We start from the raw sequence: 23,122 nt of genomic DNA, 5'->3' as shown, positions 1-23,122 counted from the left end.
ATGGATAATTTATTCTTGTTTTTCACATCAGGAAATTTTGCCTTTTTTTATTTTAGGAGGGGATTCCAAACCCTGGGAGGGCTTGATCTTGAGAATTTTCTAACATCCAGCAAGGATTCTTTTTCTTATTTCATTCCAGTGTTCCTAATTATAACTTTAGTTTTCTCTGCAAAATATTCTTTGTCCCACAAGTATTATAAAATCCCTTTTAAAAAAACCACTTGAAGAACAATGTTACACCATCATCCCTATGCCCTTTTTAATAGCATTTAACATCGTATTTCTTTTAATTTTGCCTTCTAGTAATTCCATTTGTTCTTTAATTGACAGTATTGATTTCCTCCAAGTTGTTACCTATTTTTCAGTGTGTATTATCTTTTTCAGTACACTTTATTAGATGCTATGTTCACATAGTTATAATTGCTTTCTAATTTCTGTACTAAATTTTAGAGTTCAAGACTTTTCAAAGTTAGCCAAATTAGTAGATCTGTCTTTTCTTTTTAATGTGCAGGGTTTTGTTTTTACTTTGCCATTGGTTTCCCCCTCCCCCCCCAAGTTTGGTTTGTAATCAGATAATCTCTTTTGATAAAATTGCCTTCACCTTTAGTTCTTTTTGGCATTCTTTATGAAGGCATTCTTTCCCTCAGAGGAATTTTAGGCTCACTTTATAGAGTTTCAATATTTGACAGTTGGTGCTCAATAAATTTCTGTTTATCCCTAAATTACTTTGTTAAATTGAGTAATTTGGTGTTGAGTAGACTCTCTTTGACTGCATGGAGCTCACCTGAGGCTTCTGATGACTTTGAAATAAGCTAAATAAAAAACCAAAACTTAGGAAAATTCACTCAAAATTATATTCTTTACTTTGTAGATCTAGCTTTTCTGTTTGTTAGACGGAAATTATTATTTTTAATGTTTTTTGAATTTACGTTTCTGTTTTCAATGTTTGGTCAGGTGTCCCCATCAGGCAGTGTGGCTGATGCTAAGTCAGGTCCTTCCCTGTGTCCTCACCTGATTTGTCTCATCACCACCGTCTTCGTCACAGACTGTGCTTCAGGGGGTTGGAGATACTTTTACTAGAGTGTGGTGCCATCCCTCTACCTCTACTCCTGTTTCTCTTATATAGATTATAACATCAGTATTGACATCCCAGTTCTGAAAATCAGACCGCCAGGTATCAGGTATGCCCACTAAGCCTTATTCACCATCAAGTTACTTTTACTCAAAGTTCATCTTATATCCCATATCCTTTTCATTTTTGGATCAACACATAGGATATAACTTTTTGAAAAACAATCACACTCTAAGCTTTCATTTTGGTTCTTTTGAGATCTTAATACTTCCATGGTTTTCTCCTGGTTCTTCATCTAAAGTGAGACATTTCTAGAGATGTATTCAGAAAGACATTTTATGTGTAGTTAACCTCAGTCTGATTCATTGTTCCTCTGGGTCTTGCTTGTCTGGAGGTCGACAGTTCCTTTTAACGACGGCCTACACCTGTAAGTGCTTTGTTTTCATGATTAGTATAAATTCTTAAAGAGCTATAAGGAAGAAATAGCATTTGTTGGGGGAAAAGTAGTTGTTTCCTTTTTTGTTTTTTAAGATTGACGATTTCCTCTCAGCTATTAGGTTGAGAATTGATACAAACAATCATTATTCAAACACTAAAAATTCCTATGCAGAGCTGAGGGTTCCAAAATTCAGTGATAGAAAATTAAATTTTAAAGTTGCTTTTTCATTTAAACATTAAACTTTTTTGATATATTGAAAGCAACAATAGTGCTTTTCTGTAATATACCATTTCACAGTTTATGATATAGTCAACTCTTGACTACTACTATTGTTGTATCAGGGCTTGCTACCCAGTTTGTGGATTGCCCAGACCCTGTTTCTCTTCTCTCATTTATTGTCCACTACCTGCTTTGCCATCAGAGGAAAAAAAGACCCAGTGTTGACAGTTTGGACTTTTGTTAGGTTTTCTGATGGGAGGTTTGGTGTTAAGAGACATTGAAACCATTAGCTAAACTGAATTTTTAAAAATTTCATCTCATCCATGCTTTCTCTGTGCATCATGTCCATGAATAATTGAGCATGTTCTATGTGGTTCCTGGAGTATCTGTGACAGCAATTGATGACCCTCATTTTTTTTTGTTATATTTTTTTAAGCCCTTCTCCTAGGTTACCATCATGAATGTAATTATTAAGGTAAAATTAGCACTGACCCTGTGTTTGGAGGAGGGTGGGTAAAGGATGAGGAGAAGGAACTTTGTATAGTTATAATATTTGTCCAGTTTCTTTCTCCCTTACTCTTGACATTCCTATAATTGCCTTAAATTCTTTTAACAGTTTCACATGCCAAGTGCAGAATATAAAAGATGGAAAATGAAGAGCTTTAAAGACAGTATTAGGGGCGTGCCACATGTCTGTGATACCTGTAAGAATTATTTTGCATATAGGTAAATATGACAAATTAAGAGTCTGTTGCCCAGTATTTAGAAGTTGGACAAAGTAACTTCACTGGAATTTGGTTTGTGAGCTAATTGGGCAGAGATTAAATTCCATATTTGTATTTTCTATAAAGTAAGAATTTTTTTATCTGTTTCTCTAGTTGAGGAACTTTGAATAATGTTGAATATTATATCTCAATTGGTATAAAAGAATAAGATTAGAGTGTGAATACTACAGCTATTTCTGCAATCAAGGATTCAGATTTGGATTCTATCAGTTACCAGCCTTCTGACTCTGAGTCCTCTGTGAACCATCTGTACATTGGAGAGACTAGAAGCACCTATATCTTATGGGTTTTATGAGAAGGAAATGATATAAAAATACATCTAAAACAAAAGACATGCTTATTTATTAGGCATTAAGTTCCCCATAAATACTAGATATTATTATTTATATCATTAACATTTAGGAAAAGAACAGTGCTATGAAATAACTTTTTAAAAATTTTCAAAGGAAACAAAATCTACACGGAAGTTGAGATTTTATTCACATTGTTGATATCGCTCTTATTTTAAAAAGGCTTCTCTGTTAATGTAATGATAGTTGTCATAAAACTGCTAATTATCTTAAAACTGCAAACATCATTTTTTAAATCCATAAAAATATAGTCCTTCAACTAATGTCAAGGCCATTTTATACACATACATATACACAGTAGGCTTGCTCCATTCCTCCTATCAGCAAATTTGGAGGTTAATAGTTGTAACTAGGGAGCCTCTATATTGTGTGCATCTGCTGTTGTTTCCTAAACTCAGCACGCAACCATTTGCTGGGAGAATGATTTTGAATTATACCAGTCATAGTGATTTGAATCTGGCTGTAATCCTTAGCAGCCCATTCCTAAGACATACCAGCAGGGTGGTGCTGCATGTGCTTCTACAGAGGGTATCAGTAGCATATGGCGTTTGGGTAGCAAGGCAAACATCTTTAGAGAAGCATCACCTCCATTATTTCCTCTCTCTAGTCCTTGACACCCATGCATGGTTCTCTGGTATAGGGCAGAGAGGGGATCATGGAGACCCAAGGCTGGAAATGGTAGAGTCCCTCCTGATGGCAAAGGATTCATGGTCATTATTCCCATGGAGTGAGGGGCCAGGGAGGGGTGTCCTATTTATTCATAGGCCTCCACCTCGACTCAGCCACTTCCCAACAGGAGCAGCTCCCTTTTCTGCCTTGAGAATTCTCCTTTCTTCTTTCAGCGTAGAATTGTGGGAGGCTGGAGACTAAAAACTTCAAGTGCATTTTCTCCATTTTGTTTTAGTTTGCTTATCTTTTTCTCCACTTTGCACATAAATATAAAAATAGATCTCATTTCATCACCCCAGCCCTACTTACCTGAACATTTTTTTAGTTAATTTCCTAACAACTACGTGGGAAAAGAAGGAGTCAGTACAAGAGAATCCAGAGGTGCAGCTTTTATAAATTTGTGAACAGACTTTACTAGGTTTTGAAAAGTCTGAACTGGGTTGACTTAAAATTTTAAAAAAGGTTGGAAAATACAGCGTTAGCTGGTAATGGGGAATGTTAACACAAATAGCAGATGATCATAAATTCATTAGCATTTGGCACCAGAATGACCTCTTTTCTCTTTAATGAAAAGCCCTTTTATCTGCCACAGTTAGGACTGTTTATATTGATACTCCATAAAGACTGCATTCTTGAAAACCATCAAAGTGAGAAGACAAAAGCCAGAGCAGAGTTAAAACTTTGTCCTGGAAAATCCACAAACTAGGTCTTTATGTACAGATGATCAAGAGTTGACTGTACTTGAGTTAATGTTTCTTACCCTGCTCATCATGTGCTAGGATGTTGTGCTCTGTGGACAGAAGGCAGGCACCCAGCACTCATCACTGAGGGAGGTAAAAAGTCTGTGCAAATTCTAACAGTATGTTTGGTTCAAATACAATATTTATTTATTTATTCATTTATTTATTTATTTTGGTAGAGACAGAGTCTCACTTTGTCACCCTTGGTAGAGGGCCATGGCGTCACAGCTCACAGCAACCTCCGGCTCTTGGGCTTAGGCAATTCTCTTGCCTCAGCCTCCCGAGTAGCTGGGACTACAGGTGCCTGCCAGAACGCCCAGCACTTTTTTTTGTTGCTGTTTGGCCAGGGCTGGGTTTGAACCTGCCACCCTTGGTATATGGGACAGGCGCCCTACCCATTGAGCCACAGACACCGCCCACAAATACAATATTTCTATTCTATTCTTTTCATTTACAAGCTATCCATTTCTCCAAAAATATTGACAGTATTATTAATAATAAGTTGCTATCTAAAACATTAACATATGAAAGTACAAATTTATTTTAGAATGTAATTATACCACGTATTTTTTTAAATGTAACTACTTGATAAAAGGCAAAATCTTAATATTCAGTGTTCCTTTTTGGCACCCTTCCTGTTAACACATCTGTGTTCACATCTGAAATGTGAAATGTTATTTCATAAAGGATTGTGGGGGCTCTGGACTTGAAGGAGCTTGCTTACTTTGTCACATGCCAACCTTAAATACAGTATTAATTTATGTGGGTCACTATGAAAACTTTGAGATAGACTGTGTTATGGTCCATTATTTCACTTCCAAGAAACAGAGTTGACAGCATCCTTTATGAACTCGTCTGCACAAGTTTCAACTTGCTCAACTTATTGGAGTTGCTGGGAGGGGTTCATTATTTCTGTCTGCATGGATTTTTGTATGTCTCAAAATTTTTGTAGTGGCCCACGTTACTGTAATAAATCCCAAATGGAAATATTTCAGTATATTTATAAAATATTCTCTTAAATTTGTTAAATAACATATAAAGTATTTCTATTCAAATAGAGCTAGTTTTAGGTCAATGTAAGTTAATTGGATAGGACTACTCAGTATGCTGTTTTTGTTAAGAAATATTTCATTAACTCTGGAAAGTTTTATTGAGACATTGGAAAAATTAAAAACTGTAGTACTCTTATTCCATAGAAGTTACTCTTTTCAATTTAAAGATTGAGAACCTAGACCCCCGAGGAATTCAGCTGTCAGCTCTCTTCATGAGTGGAGTAGACATGGCATTGTTTGCAAATGATGCATGTGGACAGCCAATCCCCTGGGAACACTGTTGTCCTTGGATGTATTTTGATGGGAAGCTCTTCCAATCCAAACTCCTCAAAGCCAGCCGGGAAAAGACCCCACTCATCGACCTCTGTGATGGTCAGGTATGCTGGTCAGGTCTGTCTGAAATGAAATAAAGCTCACTAGCTAAATCTGTCCTCTTTTACACCGTATTTGTTATGAAACCTGTGTGACAGTGTTCTGATTTGGATTGGGCCCACCCCAGTGTGTATAACTAAATGTCACTTTAGTGCCCACAATGAGCTAGGCTCCCAATACATAGTTGGGTCTTATTATTTATGGTAGTTATGTTCTAAGATTTATCTTGAACACTGAATTAGCAAATATTGAACCATTGCTCCTAGGGGAAATATAGAGGGTTAGGTTCCTTTAAGGCTCTGGTCACATATTTTTGTTATCCATTCAGTACATAACCTTGTCTATCATGTGTTTCTGTTTAAAGATATCTTAATAAAAACATATCACTAATTCATCATTGAACTCCCAGTCAGTAACACCATAACTCTTGTCTTAATGAAGCTTCTCTAACATTGATTTTATTCTATGCACTTAGGAACACAGGGCAAGACTTCAGCACTATGCTGGGGGTATTTGTAAATAGTGAAATCACCAAAAAACTCAAAATGCAAACTTTGACACCAAATAGGCTATATTTTCAGGATGAGCTGAAAGAGGAAGGCAGGCACCCCTCAGCTGGGTTTGGTGTATTCAGCAACTAAAATCTTTCCCCCATTTTGCACAAGTCTGTGACCAGAAAAGCGCTTGGGTGTTGATTTTGTGGTTAAATAAATAATGTTAGCAAATAAATGTTAGCAAGTAGGTGAATTTGCATTAATAAAGGGGACCAACTGTCCATTTCTATAGCAGTTGATGTATCTTGTTTCATTAATGCTCATTTTGTTTTCTTAAAACACTGTGAATCAAGTTTTCACATGCTGGTCCTTGACTTTTAGGCTGAGCAGGCTGCCAAGGTAGAGAAGATGCGCCAGAGTGTCTTGGAGGGGCTCAACTTCTCCCGGCAGAGCCACACGCTCCCTTTCCCCCCACCTCCCGCCCTGCCCTTCTATCCTGCCTCTGCGTATCCTCGGCACTTCGGGCCTGTCCCACCCTCTCAGGGCAGGGGCAGAGGCTTTGCAGGTAAGTCCTTTGGCTTGATTTATTCCTGTGGGGAAGAGATGCCTGTAAAGAATGTGCAGCCCTTCTAGGCAAGCCTGTCTGCTGTGTTGACCTTGCTGTTGTCAGTCATGGGGGACTCAAAACAGCAGTTCTTCAAACCCACAAGGAGCAAGCTTGATCCTGGAGCAGATTAGGGGGGAGAGAGCTCGACACACAGGTGCAGAGGCTGCATCTGAAATCTGTCATTCGAGCTGAAAACGCTCTACACACATTTTAAGTGTTTTTGTCTCATGTATGAGGAAGAATAAACAAACCAAGTTTAGAGAAAGCCATCTTCTAGGACCCATCTCCCAGGATCCAACCTGAGCCCTATGCCATTGCCCTGTTGAAGATTTGCTATAGGGAGGGTAGCCTTTCAGTGCTGGTTTCTGGGGACAATGGGTACAGAACAGCAAGGCAACAAGAGGGGCCAGGAAACCCCTCCCTGGCAGTTGAAGGAGGCAGGGGCCACTTTGCCCAAATGCCCTGCAGGGCCCCCCAAGCCCTGTCCCTCACGCTTCTCCCCTGTCTCTTTCTACCCCGGGTCCCACAGGAGTCTGTGGCTTTGGAGGCCCCTATGGGGAAACGGTAGCAACAGGCCCTTACCGTGCCTTCCGGGTGGCAGCAACATCGGGACACTGCGGAGCCTTCTCAGGCAGTGACAGCAGCAGGACTAGCAAGTCCCAGGGCGGTAATTATATCCACCCCTTCCCAGAGCTTCTGCCTGCCAGCACTTCCTTTGCTCCATCGTCTGACGCCTGCCTTCCTTTACTATCTTCACAAGCCACTCCTCCAACAGAATGCCCTTTCATCTGGGTCCCTGATCTGACCCTCACTGACTGCTGTCCCACCCCTGAGAGTCTCTGCCTTCAGGTCTCTGCAGCGGCTCTGCTGTGGCCAGTCTTTCCTTTCAGGGCAGACCACTGAGTGTCCTCCTAGAACAGAGCCTTTCTGTGCACCTGGGTAACCTGACCATCGCCTCGTGTTCATAGGATGAGCTGCTGACTAATACTCAGTGGCGTTTCTTTCCCAAGCAGCCATCTTTTGGTAAAGATTATCATGCTTGTATAGAAGATTCTAATAATCACAGAATTCCTGGCATAAAGTCTGTCACAGTTTGTTTCATAGAAACATTTTTTTAAAAAGACCTAATATCAGGTATATAAGTAATCAGTGTACTTTAGATTCCCATTGGTTATTTTTTCATTTGTATTAGACTTGCCAAGTCAGAAAAGTCTAAACATTTCGTGTTAGAAATAATGTCTTGTGATGTTGCTGTTATTGGAAGTCTGTGATTTGTGGTTTTGTCCTAATCTCACATTTTGGGACTACAGATTTAAATCTGACCATCAAGTCACAAAACAGGTTTTTTCAGATACATTTTAGAGTCACTCTGAGGATGAGCAAGCCTTTCTCTCTCATCAGCGATATTTTTGCAATTAAGTTACTCGGGGGCGTAGGGAGGCCAGCGAGGGATGTTGTGTGGAAAGGTGACTCTTAATGACGTGGTACTGGATCAGCTTCTCTGTCTCAACCACAGAAGTCACCTCTTCTTTCCCTGGTGCAGCTGCATGCCGCTCTGCCTCCTCTCTCCTCCCACCAGCCTGCTGCAGGGTGCTCTCTGCCCTGTGGTTGCTTCTGGTGCAGGTCACAGCCATATGTCCTCTCTGCTTCTTGATTGGCTTCAGCAACTTGCAGTGCCTTGAAATGGAAGCTGGCCTATAGTTGGGAAGACACTGAAGGAGAGATTTCACTATCCACATTGTGGATAGTGTACAGTAAGCAGTGATTTCTTAGACTGCATTGAGAGGAACTTGCTTCCTAACTTTTCTAAGATTGTGTCTGAAACTCAATCCAATGTAGTAGCTACTGGCCACATGCACTATTGAACACTTCAACTGTGGCTAGAAACTGTAAAGTATACTCCCTTAATATAGGGAAGAGAGTGTAAAATAGCTCATTAATTTTTATCTTGTTAAATATTTTTTATTATCATTAATAATATTTTAATACTTATTAATGATAATAATACCTGTTAAAATAATACTATTTTGCATATATTGGGATAAATACTAAAACTTTTCATCTGCTTCTTTGTACTTTTTTTCATGTGTCTACTAGAAAACAGAAACTTTGTAGATTTCCATTGGGCATTGCTATATTGCCATGGTTAATACCATATGATGGAGAGTTTTTTATAATCCATTCCACTGCCAGAAAAGAAGATTGGAGCTCTGTTTTTGTTTTTTTTTTAAATCAGGGATTTGGCTATCAATTAATAATTTCAGAATTTTTCTTCTTCTTTTTTTGTGAGACAGAGTCTCACTTTGTCACCCTTGGTAGAGTGCTGTGGCATTATAGCTCACAGCAACCTCAAACTCTTGGGTTCAAGTGCTTCTCTTGCCTCAGCCTCCCAAGTAGCTGGGACTACAGGTGTCTGTCACAACGCCAGGCTATTTTTAGAGATGGGGGCTTACTCTGGCTCAGGCTGGTCCTGAACCTCAGAATTTTCTTAAGTGTGAAAACTTAGAATATGTAGGCTAATAGAAATTAATAGAAGTCAGTGAACACAGTGAATATTTGTGACTCTGCTTAAGGAAAATTCTAATTTAACAATACATTAAGACATACAAACTAGATTTACATAACTTCTGTAATGTTTGGTTAAGGTAGTAACTTGGAAGTGTTTACCTAAAGAGAAAACATTCTGAGTTTGTAAATTTCTATCTTGGTAACATAGAAGGCATACCATATGCACCCAGTGACAATACTTTAATGAGTCTGTTTCTATCTGAAAGCACTCGCACATTTGTAGTTGTAACCTAATTCAGTTGTCATGGGTTCTTAAAAACAGATTAAAATCAAAGTATGCACATAGATACTCCACATAATAAAAAAGAAGTCTTTACAAAGCAGGACAAAGCAGCTTCATGCCAAACTGAAATTTCTTGCTTTTTATCTCTTTGCTGTTCTTAATTCTGCGATTGTAAAGATTTTGTTTTTTTTATATATTTTTCATGCAGGAGTCCAACCTATACCTTCTCAGGGAGGGAAACTAGAAATAGCTGGCACTGTGGTTGGCCACTGGGCTGGGAGCAGACGGGGCCGAGGGGGCCGGGGACCTTTCCCCCTGCAGGTGGTTTCTGTTGGAGGACCAGCAAGAGGGTAAGTTATGAACTAATAAAATCTCCTTTGTATAAATAGCCTGTAACTTGCTTTTTTAACTTATGAGTTTATTAAGAACATTTCTATATAATTAGATAACATTTTTAACATCATTATTCTTAATGATTACATAGGATCCAATTTATAGCATTATTTAATTAACCATTATTAAATTATTCGCCACACATTATTCAATTAATCTAGCACCTTTAATTTTTTTTTTTTTTTTTTTTTGGTGAGACACCTCACTGTGTTGCCCAAGCTGGTCTCAAACGTGTGGCCTCAAGTGATCCTCCTGCTTCCGCCTCCCAGGAAGCTAGGATTATAGAGACACCGCTGAACCTGGCAAAAATATTTTTAAGTAGCATTTTTAAAGTATTAGTTTTTCAAATCAAATGCATTGGATATGAACCACAAATATAAGGTGGAATCCTTGGAATAAGTCTGTGATATGACCATATTCAATAAACCCGATACTTCATAAACCATAAAGTTAGGCATCTTTAAATCCATTTGATATGATTTTAAATGTCTGCAACAGATTTAAATCTGTTTGGTATTGTTCTTTTTTATTCATTTAGGCGTCCAAGAGGAGTGATTTCTACCCCAGTGATTAGGACATTTGGAAGAGGTGGAAGGTACTATGGCAGAGGTTACAAAAACCAGGCAGCAATTCAGGTAAGAAGGCAACAGAGTATTTGTGCCAGTTCACTCCCCTAATTGATCTCTTCTTCCTAAGCTAGTGTTTCTTGTGGCCATGTTCAAACAGAAGGGCTGATAGCTACAGGGCTTTTTACAAGCTTTTCTCTGTTACATCTGTATGTCCTTCCTTTAGCACTGAGTCACCATTTGTAGGTTTTACTGTGGACAAAGCTGGGGTAGGGGAGGTGCACACACACAGACCTGCATGCATATATACTGTGCACACAAGTACATATGTATATACATACATACCTCCATGCCACCCCCTCCTCCCGTAAAATATTTAATAAGTTTATACTGACTCTTCTGATTCAAATTTAAGATTTCAGGAGTTATACTTTAATCTCTACTATTATACCCAAATACCTTTTCTTCCATCCTGAGACTCTTGGTTCTTTTTTTTTTTTGAGACAGCCTCAAGCTGTTGCCCTGGGTAGAGTGCTATGGCATTACAGCTCACAGCAACCTCCCAACTCCTGGGCTCAAGCGAGTCTCCTGCCTCCACTTCCCAAGTAGCTGGGACTGCAAGCACCCGCTACAACGCCTGGCTATTTTTTGGTTGCAACCGTCATTGTTGTTTGGCGGGCCCCTGCTGGATTCGAACCCTCCAGCTCAGGTGTATGTGGCTGGCACCTTAGCCACTTGAGCCATAGGCACCAAGCCGAGACTTGGTTTTTGAGAAGCAGGGGTTGATTCAATTAGAATATCCCATAACTAAGCATTTACTTTATCCCATATTGTACATAACACCTGGCTCAGAATACCTGTTAATACTGCCATCACCAATATAATGAAATGCATACAGTTAAAAGACAATGTTTGCAAGCCGGGCGTGGTGGCTCACGCCTGTAATCCCAGCACTCTGAGAGGCTAAGGTGGGTAGATGGCCTGAGCTCACGGGTTCGAGACCAACCTGAGCAAGAGTGAGACCCCATCTTTAAAAATAACTGGACATTGTGGTAGGCACCTGTAGTCCCAGCTACTTGGGAGGCTGGGGCAAGAGAATTGCTTAAGCCCAAAAGTTTGGAGGTGGCTGTGAGCTATGGTGCTGCCCAGGGCAACAAAGTGAAACTGTCTCAAAAAAAAAAAAAAAAATCTTCAGATTGCGTGCCCCCTACCAGGCCTTCTGTTTGTGTGTCTGTTTTGGTCTCTGAAATGTTTTCTTTGATAGATTCTGTAAGAAGGGCTTGGCTTGGCACCTATGGCTCAAGCGGCTAAGGCTCCAGCCACATACACCTAAGGTGGCGGGTTCGAATCCCCAGCCCGGGCCCGCCAATCAACAATGATGGCTGCAACCAAAAAATGGCCAGGCGTTGTGTAGCTTGAGGCTCTGTCTCAAAAAAAAAAAGAAGGGCTTCTCAGGAAGCACTTAGGGAACAATATTAAATTTTCAAAAATTTTTTCAAATTATCCTCACTTGGAAGCATTGGCTCACATTTTCTTTCCTTAAATATCTTATTTCATTTTCTTCTGACATAAAGCTTCACTATCAAAACTTGATGATAATCTAATTTTCCTTCCCTTTGAAGTCATTTGCTATTTTGGCCTAAATGCCCAACTTGTTTTTGTTTTTCTATAAAAGTTGAATGACCTCACTTGATTGTACCGTTTTACTAGTTCAGTTATTCTGGATCAGATTACTAGTATGAGGAGCACTCTTTGGAAATGTTATTTCAAATCTTATTTAAGAAAGTTTTCTCTTTTTTTATTTTTTATTTTTAGAGACAGAGTCTTACTTTGTCACCCCCAGTAGAGTGCTATGGCATCACAGCTTATAGCAACCTCCAGCTCTTGGGCTTAGGCAATTCTGTTGCCTCAGCCTCCCAAGTACCTGGGACTACAGGTGCCTGCCACAGTGCTCAGCTATTTTTTGTTACAGTTTGGCCAGGGCTGGGTTCCAACCCTCTATATATGGCACCAGCGCCCTACTTACTGAGCCACAAGTGCCACCCTAAGAAAGTTTTCTTGATTTAATGTTTTTTATTTTTGTTCTTTCAGTTTGCTTTCATCTTCTGGTATTTTTGTTATTCCCTTGCATGTTCTTCTGTGACTGGTTACAGTATTTGGCTTTTTTTTTTTTTTTTTTTTTTATGAGACGGAGCCTCAAGCTATCCCCCTGGGTAGAGTGCCATGGCATCACGCTCACAGCAACCTCCAACTCCTGGGCTCAAGCGAGTCTCCTGCCTCCGCCTCCCAAGTAGCTGGGACCACAGGCGTCCGCCACAATGCCTGGCCATTTTTTGGTTGCAGCCATCATTGTTGTTTGGTGGGCCCGGGCTGGGGATTCGAACCCGCCACCTTAGGTGTATGTGGCTGGTGCCTTAGCTGCTTGAGCCACAGGCGCCAAGCCTGTTGTTGTTTTTTGTCTGTTTTTGAGACAGAGTCTTCCTCTGTTAACTGGCTCTGGCTAGAATATACTGGCGTAATTATCTTACAGCAATGTCAAACTCTTGGGCTCAAGTGATCTTCCTGCCTCTACCTCCAGAGTAGCTAGGACTGATGCTCAGCTAATGACATGATGCTCAGCTAATTTTTCTATTATGGTGGAAACAGAGTCTTACTCTTGCTAAGACTGATCTTAAACTCATGACCATAAGCAGTCCTCCTACCTCTTCCCCTCAGAGTGCTAGGATTACAGTGTGAGCCACCGCACCCAGCCTGACATGCTCTTTTGATTCCGTTTTATCTCTTCCTTTTCTTACTCTAAGAAAAACTCAGATTCTATGAAGTTCGCCTGTTTAAAGTATAATTTAGTGGTTTATAGTTTTTTAGAGACTATTTTTAGAGCAATTTTAGGTTCATAGCAAATTTGAGCAGAAGTTACAGATGTGGAAGGCAGAAAGTTCAGCCCCCCCCCCCCCCCCCCCGCTGGTTTGTTATAACTGATGAACCTACACTGACAAATCATTATCACTCAAAGTTCATAGTCGACATTAGGGTTGTACACTCTTTGGGTTTGGATAAGTTTGTAATGCCATATATATCTACCATTATGGTATCACTTAAAGTAATTGCACTGATCTTTTTTACTGTTTTCATAGTTTTATCTTTTCTAGAATGTCCTATAGTATGTAACCTTTTCATATTGGCTATTTTCACTTCATGATATGCATGAAGTTTTCTCCATGTCTTTTAATGGCTTGAAGTCTCATTTCTTTTTGGCACCGAATAGTATTTTATTGTCTGGATGGATCAGTTTGTTTATTCACTTACCTGTTAAAGGACAACTTGGTTGTTTAGAGTTTTGGCAGTTATGAATAAAATTGCTATCAACATCCACATATAGGTTTTTGTGTAGACATAGTTTTAATCTGCTTCAAGTAAACACCCATGAACATGACTACTGGATTATACAGTAAGAGTAAAGTTTTATAAAACAGCATCAAACTTTCTTCCAACATGTCTGTATCATTTTGCATTTCTAATAGCAAAAAATGCGAGTTCTGCTTGCTCCACATTCTACCAATATTTGGTATTGTCAGTGTTGTAGATTTTGACCATCCTGATAGGTGTATGGATGGGAGCTCTTTTTTTTTTTTTTCCTGTAGAGACAAGAGTCTCACTTTATCACCCTTGGTAGAGTGCTAGAGTGGTAGAGGCGTCGCAGCTCACAGCAACCTTCGGTTCTGGGGCTTAGGTGATGCTTGTCTCAGCCTCCCGAGTAGCTGGGACTACAGGCACCTGCCACAACGCCTGGCTGTTTTTTGTTTTTTGTTTGGAATTTGGTTGGTGCTGGGTTTGAAACTGGAGACAGAGTCTTACCCTGTTGCCCTTGGTAGAGTGCCAGTGGTGTCATAGCTCACCCTTAAATTCCTTTTTTTTTGAGACAGAGTCTGACTATGTCACCCTGGGTAGAGTGCTATGGCATCACAGCTCACAGCAGCCTCTAACTCTCAGGCCTAAGGGAGTCTGTTGCCTCAGTTTCCCAAGTAGCTGGGACTATAGGTGCATGCCACCACGCCCAGCTATTTTTTTTTCTTCTTTTTTTTTGGTTGTAGTTATTATTGTTGTTTGGCAGGCCTGGGCTGGTTTTGAACCTGCCAGCTGTGGTCTATGTTGTTGGCGCCCTAGCTACTGAGCTATAGGCTGCTGAACCTCAACCTTAAATTCTTTTTCTTTTTTTTTTGCAGTTTTTGGCCAGGGCCAGGTTTGAACCCACCACTTCCAGTATATGGTGACGGCACCCTACTCCTTGAGCCATAGGCACTACCCTTAACCTTAAATTCTTAAGCATAAGCAATCCTCTTACCTCAGCCTCCCAAGTAGCTGGGACTACAGGTGCCCACCACAACATCCTGGCTATGTTTTTTTTTTGTTGTTGTTTGTTTGTTTGTTTGTTTTTAAAGATTTGGGGTCTTGCTCTTGCTTGGGCTGGTCTCGAACTCCTGAGCTCAACCCATCTGCCCACCTCAGCCTCCTAGAGTGCTAGGATTACATGTGTGAGCCACTGCTCCAGGCTAGAACATCTTTTCTTGTGCTTATTTGCTATCTGTGTATCTTCTTTGATGAAGTGTTCCTTTGCATCATTTTCTAATTACATTGTAATATAATTCAGTGGTTTGTAGCCTGTTCTCAAGGTCAAGCAACTACCACCAGTAATTCCAGAACGTTGTTCACCACCACCCTTTACCTACTAACCCATCTCCTCCACTAGCAACCATTAATCTATTTTGTATCTGTGTGGATTTGCCTGTTCTGTACATTTCATGTAAACATACATATTATGGCATGTATCAGTATTTCATTCCTTTTTATTGTTGACTAATGTTAATTTATCTACTCATTTGTTGATGGACATTTGTATTGATTTCCTTTGGAGATTGTCACCAACAATAGTGTTATGAACATTTATCTGCAAATTTTTTTTGTTGCAGTTTGGCTGGGGCTGGATTCAAACCTGCCACCCTCGGTATATAGGGCCAGCACCCTACTCACTGAGCTACACGTGCTACCCCTATCTGCAAATTTTTGTGTGAATATGTGTTTTTACTTCTTTTGGGTAAATGCTTAGGAGTAGAATTGCTAGGTCACATGGTATATTTAGCCATTTGAAAAACTGCCAAACTATCTTCCAAGGTAGCTGCACCATTTTACCTTCCCAACAGCAATGTATGATCCCAGTTTCTCCATATCCTTGTCAACACTTGTTACTTTCCATATTCTTGATTCTGGCCATTCTAGTAGATGTGAAATGTTATCTCATTGTGGTTTTTTTCATTTGTTTCCCTATTTTCATTTCTTTTTTTTTCCCCCTTTTTACCTTCAGACTTTATTTGTACTTGTGTTTCTTCTAATGTAGTCTTTGTTTCTAGAGTGATTTTTTTTTCTTTTTCTTTGGAATTTGTCTCTAAATTTTTTTACTTTATTTCTCAAGGACAAATGAGGTCTTGCTTTGTTACCCACCCTTCAGTAGTATGATTATAATTTACTGCAGCCTTGAACTTCTGGCCTTAAGTAGTACTCCTGCCTTTGCCTCCTGAGTTGCTGGAACGTGGGTGCAGGCTACCATGCCCAGCTGTTTCCATTTTATTTAGTTTTGGGGGTCTTGCTACGTTGCCCAGGCTAAACACCTGGCTTCAAGTGATCCTCTTGTTTGTTTCAGCAGTATACCTAGCTCCATTTCCCAGTTTTTTTCAGTTTGATTTTTGTTATTCTTTCATGTCATCTGTCATTTATTAGCCTATTTTGAAACAGAGGATTTTATTTTATTTTATTTTATTTATTTATTTTTGAGATAGAGTCTTACTACATCAACCTTGGTAGAGTGCTGTGGAGTCACAGCTCGCAGCAACCTCAAACCATAGGGCTTAAGCGATTCTCTTGCCTCAACCTTCCAAGTAGCTGGGACTATAGGCACCTGCTACAATGCCCGACTATTTTTTTGTTGCAGTTGTCATTGTTTAGCTGGCCTGGGCAGGGTTTAAACCCATCAGCCTGCATGTATGTGGCCAGTACCCTACTCACTGAGCTATGGGCACTGCCTTACGGACCTGTTTTTCTGATGTACTTTATTGTCTATGAGAATGTTACTCTACTTTGTATTCTTATATTTCTTACAATGGTGTATGTGATTCCACTATCTTACTTTCTTTTGTACATTTTTAGATAAAATTGGTTTTTGTGCATTCTGAAAAGGATAGAAGATGTGCACGGTTTGTTCTTCCTCCTGTGGTTTTCATGTAGTGTTAAAAAATATAAAAACTTCGTGAAAATTTCTGGGTCTTCTGGGTCTTCTTTTTCCCTGTCTTTCTTTTTTTTTTTTTTTTTTGAGACAGAGCCTCAAGCTGTCCCCCTGGGTAGAGTGCCATGGCATTACAGCTCACAGCAACCTCCAAGTCCTGGGCTCAAGCGAGTCTCCTGCCTCCGCCTCCCAAGTAGCTGGGACCACAGGCGCCCGCCACAACGCCCGGCTATTTTTTGGTTGCAGCCGTCATTGTTGTTTGGCGGGTCCGGGCTGGGGATTCGAACCCGCCACCTTAGGTATACGTGGCTGGCGCCTTAGCCGGTTGAGCTATAGGCGCTGAGCCTTTCCCTGTCTTTCTTGTCCTTGTCCATTTCTATTTTTTTTTTTTTTTTTCCAGTCCCAGCACTTGCCCTTGGTGTAGAGCCATGTCCTGGTGATGGATCAGTTCTCAGAGAATACTCCCAGTAGGGCAGAGTATGCACACTGAGGACAGGCTACTGAGTGGTAGCCATAGGAACTGCCTCATGGTGCTGAAGGCTTATGGGAAAAGTAGTTTGTAGACAGAGGGGATATCTGTTTCCAAATAGGTGAAAGCTGGCCTTCCTTCTCAGTCTCCTGCACCCTCTGTGTATATACCTTTTTTTTTTTTTATCACCCAGATGACTATCTCTGACTGCCTCCTAACAGGCCCCTACTACAGTTTCTGTAGCATGTGCACCCAGGGTGACCACTGCCAACTAATGACATTCCTATGATAGGTGTTGATTTACTCCTGTAGATGGATTCTCCCTGAGAATTAGTGCTCTGAGGTTTGAAAGGACACATTTAAAATCTTCATTACTGGCCTGGGCATAATGGCTCATGCCTGTAATCTGGGAGGCTGAGGCAGGTAAATTGCTTGAGCTCAGGAGTTGGAGACCAGTTTGAGCAATCATGAGACTCCTTTCTCTCCCAAGAATAGGAAAACTAGTGGGAGGCCAGGTTCAATGTCTCATGCCTGTAATCCTAACACTCTCTGGGAGGCCTAGTTGGGTAGATTGCTTGAGCTCAGGAGTTCAAGACTAACCTGCTCAAGAGTGAGACCTCATTTCTAAAAATAACCGGGCAATTGTGGCAGGCACCTGTAGTTTCAGCTACTTGAAGAAGATCACTTGATCCTGAGAGTTTGAGGATGCTGTTAGCTATGATGTCATAGCACTCTTCTACCAAGGGTGATGATGTGACTCTGTCTCAAAAAAGAAAAAGAAAAGACTAGCCTGGTATGGTGGTGGGCTCTTATAGTCCCAGCTACTTCAGAGGCTGTGGCAAGAGGATTGCTTGAGCCCAAGAATCTGAGGTTGCTGTGAACTGTGATGCCATGGTCCTCTACCCAGGGGAACAGAGTTCATTACTTTTTCCCCTTCCTGTCCCTGCTATATTTTTTGTTTCATATTATTTGTCTCAGGTTTCCAGAAAAATGACAATAGCATTGTGGAGAAGAGTGTGTTAGTATTTTTTAACTTTAGGGATAGAAGCTAAAATGAACAGATATTATGGGAGAGTGTGTGGAAATGCCTAGTTTATGTAGATTGTCCCCTCAGGTGACAGGGCACACTCCAACTCCAACTGAGGTGAGAGAAATTGGCTCTGCTGTCAACTAGGCAAATATCCTGTTTTCATAATAGTAGGTCTAGAAGATGCGGAAAAACTCTCCTGTTGCAAATGGGTAGAATGAAGAGTTGCAGGATTCCTTTTCTCATCTGAAAGATGACTATTTGAAGTTGAAAACCATCCCACTTTTCTTTAGCATTGAGCCAGTCTGTGACAGTGGCACTGTCCAAGGAACATTTAGAGACATTATTGATTGTCATAACTTGATGCAGGTCCAGTGTCATTGGCTTCTTTCTCATGGGTGGAGGCTTAGGGTGCTGCTAAACACCTTACAATGCAAGGGAGATCCCTATGGCAGAGAATCACCAGGCCTACAGTTTCATGTGCTCAGGCTGGGAAATAAGGTTGTGATAAGCAACTCAGGGTCTAGGCTATCTTCACTGTCCTCACAGATAGCCCTATCTATTGGGAAATGCTCTGAATCACTCTCAAGGTTCATTTTTTTCCCCCAGAGAATTAGTTTTAAATCTGTTAAACGGAAGAGGGAGACCCATTCAGAAGAGATATTTCACAAAAGGATATAGCGATTATCAGTGCAGATTTGTTTCTTGTAGACATTGCCCACAGTGATTTTGTTTTCCCAGTAGAAATGGGTTGTGTGTGTTGGTCCGTGTTTCAGGCAGACAAGGAAGACTTGTTCACTGGGGGAGTAGGAGTGAGATAGTCTCAATTTCAGAGAAGACTTTTGTTATTTTAAATGATCTGGTGCTATAGAAAAGATTCAGAGGTGTCTGGAGCCACAGGCAGATTATTCAACGACTGTTCAGCTTATCTGTGGTGTCAGATAGCATGAAAAGTATGCATGGATCGTTTTTTTTTTTTTTTAACAATTTCTGCAGTACGCAGGGTTTTTTTTTTTTTTTGGCTCACCAGCTTTTATTACTGTTTGTGTATTAAAAGTATGGCCTGGCTTGGCACCTGTGCTCAGTGGTTAGGGCACCAGCCACATACACCAGAGTTGGCAGGTTTGAACCCGGCCTGGGCCTGCTAAAACAACAGTGACAACTACAACAAAAAAATAGTTGGGTGTTGTGGTAGGCACCTATAATCCCAGCTACTGAGGAGGCTGAGGCAAGAGAATCGCTAAAGCCCAAGAGTTTGATGTTGTTGGGAGCTATGACGCCAAGGCACTCTTTACTGAGGGCTACATAATGAAACTCTGTCTCAAAAAAAAAGAAAGAAAAAAAAAGAAAAAAATCATGGCTCAAGACCAGCTCTTACTTTAACAATGTGCAGCAAAAAAGAAAAAAGATTGGACACGCCTGGGAGTTCCTTAAATGAGAACATCTCTCTTATTTCAGAACATTGACTACAGAGAAGTTGAGGGAAGGGGCCTCAGGGAAACTGACTGAGACAGGGGAAGCTTCTCCCACCTGAAGGTCAGTCAAAGCAAGGACAGCCCTGTGTTTCCTGCTCTTGAATCTGCAGAGTTTCATTAGGGCAAAAATCAGGGTTCTCAAGGTGGGGAGAGGTGCTTCATGCCTATAATCCCAGCACTCTGGGAGGCTGAGCGAGTGGATTGCCTGAACTCATGAGTTCGAGACCAACCTGAGCTAGAGCCAGATCCCATCTCTAAAAATAGCTGGGTGTTGTGGCGGGCACCTGTAGTCCCAGCTACTCAGGAGGCCGAGGCAAGAGAATTGCTTGCGCCCAAGAGTCTGAGGTTGCTGTGAGCTATGACGCCATGGCACTCTACCAGGTGAGACACAGTGAGACTCTGTCTCAAAAAAAAAAAAAAAGAAGAAAAGAAAAAAAAAGCAGGGTTCTCTCTCTTCCCACTGTTTATCAAAAGGTACCTTATCATTTGTTGTCTTTCTTTCATTTTAAACAGGGCAGACCTCCTTATGCTGCTTCAGCAGAAGAAGTGGCCAAAGAACTTAAGTCGAAATCTGGGGAATCAAAATCCTCTGCTGTGTCTTCAGACGGGTCCCTGGCTGAAAACGGAGTGATGGCCGAGGAGAAGCCAACTCCCCAGATGAATGGGAGTGCAGGCAATGCCAGGGCTCCCAGCCACTCTGAAAGTGCCTTGAACAATGACTCTAAAACGTGCAATACAAATCCTCATTTAAATGCACTAAGTACAGACAGTGCTTGCCGCAGAGAGGCAGCTCTGGAGGCAGCTGTCTTAAATAAAGAAGAGTAAACTTATTTTTTATAGAGGGTGAAGGATGCTGGAAGGGTAAGGATTTAGGAATATCTGGAGAGAAAGAGAGCCTGCAGTTATGTACATTTTGTCCTTTCCGTAAGAGAAAAATGAGGATTTTGGAAATTCAGATCCCTCTTTGATATCAGAGATTTAAACAACACATTTTTAGTTTTAACCAGTTGTAGTCAAAATGCTACAATAAAACAAAAAGAGAAAGAAAATGAAGAGCATTTGACTCCCGCACTTAAAATGAAGTACACATAAAAGTTTAAACTGGTTATAACAAAGCCTATAGTTGTGTTTCTTGAACTATAAAGAAAACAAATTTTGGCAGTCTTTAAGTATATATAGCTTAAAATATAATTTTTAGCATTTGGCACCATATGTATGCCATTATATTTGATTTTGCATTACTGTTTCACAATGAAGCTTTGTTTAAGGCTTTGATTTTTATGATTATGAAAGAAATAAGGCACAACCACAGTTTTTCTTTCTTAAATTTCATCACTGTTGATGTGGTTCTTTTGTGTTAAAAAGTGCAACTATCAAAACTAAAAAATTATAGAGTAATATTGCTGTTCTGCTGATTTTAAATATACAGTACATCATACATACTTTACAAGCAAGTTAAATGGAGATACAGTTGAAATCATAGAAGATGCAAATGACCTTTCAAAATCAACACAATGTGTTCTGAAACTTTTTGTGACTAATACCATGCATCTGTGATCAATGAACTATGTGGTTTTGAATCGGACGTAGACCATTAGTACTACTACTTGAGCTAAACTTCTGCATGGTTCATAATTTTTAAAGTGTGTAGTTAATATTATGCATGTTATTGTCCTTTCTTCCATTCTTACCAGTATGTGCCCATTTGCAAAACAAAAATGCTAATAATCAGTAATAGTCCTATAAAAGATGTTAACTCTGTTTAGTCATTGACTGATCTTGCTCTAACCTTAAAATTTTGTGATTATTGACATCTGTTGCATTTATTCTAAAACCCCCCCCAAAATTATCTAGCCGTTTCAAATATCAACATTACCCTGGTGTATTCACTGCTGTATGCATTATTGTTCTTTGTTGCTGTTTTATGCCTTCATATTAGCAAAATATGAAATTCTGTGAAAAAAAAAACCCTTTGATCTTTAAAAAAACCACCCCCCCTTCTGTAGCAGGAAACAAATTGCTTGTTCTTGAGAACTTTCCCATCAAGAATTTAGTAGAAGCAGGTATACTTCTATCATTTTGATGTTTTTGTTAATGTTTCCAAACAATGTACTTTGAAATCAAATCACTTCTTATCGTTTTCATATACTTCTGATGCTCTTCATCACATTAGTGATCAGAAATGAGGTGTAATTCCCCAACCCCTGCCCGCAAGAGCTAAGTAGGATCTTACTGTAAGTTGAAGGGAGTTTTGCCCTAACTCATGGATTGTGCAAGAATGAACTGCTGTTGGGTTTGATTGATTGTTGATGGATTGTGGTGTGGCGTATCTGAAGGCTATTGAATGCAACTTACAATGCTTAATAAAAATCTTTATTCTTTTAGTATAAAGTATGGTGTGTGGCTTTTAAGTTCACTTGTAAAACCATAAATTTTACTGAAGTTTAGTTCAAATTGAAACAACTACTGAAAAGCTTGCTTATATATAAAGTTTAGAAACATTTTGTCTTTTAAAAGTAATTCCAGGTTTCCACCTCTAGGGGAACATCAATACACAGTGAATATGAAAATTATACTGATGCTTACATTTGTTTCAGAGGCGCATTTCATGCAACCAAAGAGATAAAAACATTGTGATAAAGTAGGCATAGAAATAGAAAATAGTTTCTTTTAAAGCCCTGAGTAGGAGATAGATTTGATTAAATCGCATTCTTAATACTTAGTGTTAACAAGGGTAGCCTACTTTTCATGCCATCATTTTGCTATGACAGCCGCACCAGGGCAGCCAGCACCTTGGGAGGTTCCAGGGGGCATGTGGCCGAGGGCGGGCGCGACCCAGAGGTGCCTACCAGCGTCGGGAGAAAGGACAGGGCTGCTAGCAGCAAGAGAAAGCGCTCTCACCAGAGGCCGTTTCCTTCCTATGGCGGGGCGGGGCCTGGGATGTCGCCGTCCTCTCTGCCCCCCAACTGCGCAGGCCCGGGTGCGCGCGCAGCACTCAGGGCGGTGTCGAGGCCCGGGCCCTGCTGCTCTCCCCTCGCGGCGGCCGGGACCGGACCGAGGAAGTACCCTAGTGCCCGGGATGGAGTCTGGGACCCACTGACAAGGCCCCGGATGCCTGAGGCCGGACAAATGGCCGAGTTGAGCCCAGGTCTCATCACTTAAGGCGCTGTCGGCTCTCCTACTTACAGCTGTTCAGAACCAAAACAAGTTTCATTTCTCTTGTTTTCACAGGTTCTGGCTTTCAGATTCTGGAGGAAATAAAGCAAACCTCACTTTGAGGCCTCTTTCCCCTCCTTGTCACTCATGTTGGCACTGTCAGCCGCAATTT

The 23,122-nt window shown here is 40.6% G+C and overlaps 1 protein-coding gene across 4 annotated transcripts in view; it reads left to right on the top strand.

Annotated features, from left to right (window-relative positions):
- Nucleotides 1–22,185, top strand: part of FAM120A (family with sequence similarity 120A) — a 129,385-nt gene extending 107,200 nt beyond the window's left edge. For 2 of the 4 annotated variants that reach the window (XM_003795026.2, XM_023516232.1), the window contains exons 13-18: nt 5,494–5,703; nt 6,574–6,757; nt 7,329–7,466; nt 9,799–9,940; nt 10,522–10,618; nt 20,308–22,185. In XM_003795026.2, coding sequence (XP_003795074.1) covers nt 5,494–5,703; nt 6,574–6,757; nt 7,329–7,466; nt 9,799–9,940; nt 10,522–10,618; nt 20,308–20,619 — 1,083 coding nt within the window. In that variant the 3' untranslated portion in view covers nt 20,620–22,185. Of the gene's footprint in view, nt 1–5,493; nt 5,704–6,573; nt 6,758–7,328; nt 7,467–9,798; nt 9,941–10,521; nt 10,619–19,777; nt 19,856–20,307 lie in introns of all 4 variants that reach the window. The other 2 variants (XM_023516235.1, XM_023516234.1) reach the window with 2 other exon arrangements.
- The last annotated feature ends 937 nt before the right edge of the window (nt 22,186–23,122 follow it).

This window comes from Otolemur garnettii, unplaced genomic scaffold (genome assembly GCF_000181295.1).
Source record: "Otolemur garnettii isolate 467f Iridium unplaced genomic scaffold, OtoGar3 scaffold00088, whole genome shotgun sequence".
NCBI lineage: Eukaryota > Metazoa > Chordata > Mammalia > Primates > Galagidae > Otolemur > Otolemur garnettii.
This window is presented reverse-complemented; position numbering and strand designations above follow the sequence as displayed.